General features: G+C 51.6%; 1 protein-coding gene across 1 annotated transcript; it reads left to right on the top strand.

Annotated features, from left to right (window-relative positions):
• The first annotated feature begins 771 nt into the window (after positions 1-771).
• NUPR1 (nuclear protein 1, transcriptional regulator) lies at positions 772-2,342 on the top strand. The gene is made up of 3 exons (XM_069486145.1): positions 772-1,094; positions 1,407-1,556; positions 2,055-2,342. Exons 1-2 carry the CDS (start codon positions 980-982, stop codon positions 1,541-1,543), a joined length of 252 nt encoding a protein of 83 aa, XP_069342246.1. The 5' UTR covers positions 772-979; the 3' UTR covers positions 1,544-1,556; positions 2,055-2,342.
• The last annotated feature ends 838 nt before the right edge of the window (positions 2,343-3,180 follow it).

The following is a 3,180-nucleotide window of genomic DNA, read 5'->3' as shown; positions in this document are numbered from 1 at the left end:
ACAAAATCATACAAATTCCTATTAAATTCACACTTAACCTTAAATTCTTACTAACTCATATTAAGGAAGTACAAACATCTGTTTACCTCATTATGTCTTCTACTTCAGTATATCCATGTTTTGAAATGTGTATTGTTTTATTATAAATTAATTTCCTTTTCTGTCTCCTTTGTGTTACCGTGAGGACTACACAAAACTACACTGGGTGTTTTCGCAGCTCTGTGATGAATCCTGGTGTGGAGCTTACTCTGTGCCAGGCACTGTGGCAAGGGCCTTTACACGTATTAGCTCATCTGATTCTCTCCCCAGCTCTAGGAAGTACATTATTATCATCATCCGAGGCACAGAGAGGTGAAGTGACTTGTCCAAGGTCATAGGAAGTAGGATCAGGGTTCGCACCAGGGGCATCTGGCTCTACAGTCTGCACTCTCAGCCACTCTGCAGCCTCCTTCTCTGGGACCCCGTTCCAAAGGGGCATTGGGTGTGACAGGGCAGAGACAAATGATCTGCACATAGCAGTCCCCGCCCCCTCCTTTGTCATGCCCTGAATCTGAGCCAGAATTGGGGTGGGGAGATCACCCCTGTGGCCATGACCCCAGGCCCAGGAGGGGCATGCGACCTGTTGGCCGTGATCCCAAGGACTGTTTACACCTGGACCTGCCTCTTCCCTCCTCCTGAGAGGGGCGGGGATCTCTGTGGAAAACACCCAGCTGGGCGAGGGAGGAGGTGAGGGGGGCTGGGACTCACAGGACCAACTCTCTTCCCCTCTCAGGACTGGTGTTTGCTGGGCTGGGCTCTGGGCCAGGGCCAGATTGCATCAGACAGAGCCTGAGGGGCTGGAGCCCGACTGTGGTCTGAGGAGGAGCCTCGTACGTTGGGGCGAGTGGAGTGGGAGAGGAGAGCCACTTGGTCAGGAAACCAGACACAAAGCTCTGGAAGACGACGAGAGACAAGGAGAGACAACGAGAGCAAGCCGGACATGACGGCCACCTCCCCTCGAGCAGCCAGCCCCTCCCAGCAGCCAACAGGCCCCGAGGACGAGGACCCCAGCCTGGATGAGTACGACCTGTACAGCCTGGCCCACTCCTACCTGGGTAAGCCACTCTGTCCACTTCCTGGTCCTTCCACCGCCCGCCTCCTCTGGGGCTTCTCCCCCACCCTGTCCTCTTCTGGCCAGCCTGTTCCCTTGACCCTTCAGGTCACCCCCTTCTAATAACCTTACACACAGTGGGGTCCCTCATGTCACAGATGGGGAAACAGCTGGCTGGCTGTGCCTGCCCCAAAGCTCCATGGTGCCCCCCCCACCGCCCCCAGTCTCCCGCTGTTTCCACCTCTGTAGCCCTGACCACCTGCCTCTTCTCTGAGGCCTCTGCACACTTCACCTCTGACTCCTGCCTTGGCTACAGGAGGTGGAGGCCGGAAAGGTCGCACCAAGAAAGAAGCTGCCACCAACACCAACCGCCCCAGCCCTGGTGGGCACGAGAGGAAGCTGGTGACCAAGCTCCAGAGATCGGAGAGGAAAAAGCGAGGGGCACGGCGCTGAGATGGAGCTGGAGGTAAGAAGTCAGGGGGCCCAGAGAGCCTACACGGGGCCTCTGCCTTGAAAGGACAGGCCTGAGCGTGTGTGTTTGGGTGGGAGGAGGGAGGGATCAGAGAACTGCTGCCTCAACATAGAATAAAATGAGACATACGTTTGGCTCTGGGTTTCCTAGTGACCAGAGCAAAGGGGGAAAACAGAACCTTTCCATCATGGACAGAAATTTGGTTTACAGACAGAGAAACTAAAGCCAGAGAAGGTCAGGCCAAGGATTTCCCCTGTATTAATTTATTTTATCCTTATAGCAACCTTCTGAGGCAGGTTCCAATATGATCCCATTTTAAAGAGGCAGAAACTGAGGCACAAGAACATTAAAAAATTCTCACAACCTCCCATAAGATGGAGCAGGGACCCCTTTTAGGGACCTTCCAGGCCCTTCACAGAGCAAGTGAATAGGAGAGGTAGAATTAGAACCCAGGTCTCTGTCCCTTTCACCACCTGCTTTCCCTCTCCCTAGATGAGGCCAGACCACGGACACCACACCCAGCAATGCACACAGGACTATGGAGGAATGAGGCCCTGGGGACAGGATCCAGGCCTGCTTGCCCCACCCCCCACCCCCAGGACTTACCCCACCTGACTGAGTCGCTGAGGGGCTGCCAACCGAGCCCTGCCAACCCCAGCAGAAAGGCAAGATGGAGAGCAAGAGGCAGGGAACAGAGAGGGGGGCAGGAAGGCACCGAGGAAAAGAAAGCCACTGAGGAAACCGGAACTCTCTGACAGTGGCTGCCACAATAAACAAAGTACAGCAGCTGCAGCTTATGTGTGTGTTTTTATCTCTACTCTGTGTGTGTTTTTGTTTGGGCACATTTCTGCCTGCATGTGTTCATGCATTTGCGTGAACAAGTGAGAAAATTTTTGGTGTGTATTTGTATTTGGTGTATGTATTTGGGGCAGGGAGTGTCCCTGTTTTTGTAAGGGCTTAGGCTGTGAACCTGTTGTTTGGTTTGTTTTTTTGTTTTGTATGTTTTATATTTTGGTGCATACATTTCTGTGGTCTCTTATGGGGTGCAAAGGAATTTTCTTTGTTTCTTTGCAATGTTGCCCATGAAACCCCATGATTATGTCCTGTTCATATAAAACCACCAAAATGCCTTTTTTTAAAGACATGGGGTCTTGCTCTGTCACCCAGGCTGAATACAGTGGCTCAATCATAGCTCACTGCAGCCTCGAACTCTTGGGCTCAAGCGATGCTCCTGCTTCAGCCTCCCAAGTAGCTGGGACTATAAGCATGCACCACTATGCCCAGCTAATTTTTATTATTTTTTGTAGCGACAAGGGTCTCACTATGTTGCCCAGGCTGGTCTTGAACTCCTGACCTCAAGTGATCCTCCCATCTCAGCATCTCATCTCAACCCAAAGAGCTAGGATTACAGATATGAGCCACTATGTCTGGCCTAAAACCACATTTTGAAGGGAATGTTATTTATTTATTGATGCGAGATGTAGAAAACTGAGATTTAAAATATTAAATGTCCTAAGTTACTCAGGGCTCATATTCAAGGATTTTATTGTCCTTAAGTATGAAGTGGGTCCCCATGCCAAGGTGGCCGCCAGAATTGGGGGTTCTGGGAGGACAGCTG

The sequence above is a fragment of the Eulemur rufifrons genome, chromosome 14 (assembly GCF_041146395.1).
Source record: "Eulemur rufifrons isolate Redbay chromosome 14, OSU_ERuf_1, whole genome shotgun sequence".
NCBI classification, from domain to species: Eukaryota; Metazoa; Chordata; class Mammalia; order Primates; family Lemuridae; genus Eulemur; species Eulemur rufifrons.
This window is presented reverse-complemented; position numbering and strand designations above follow the sequence as displayed.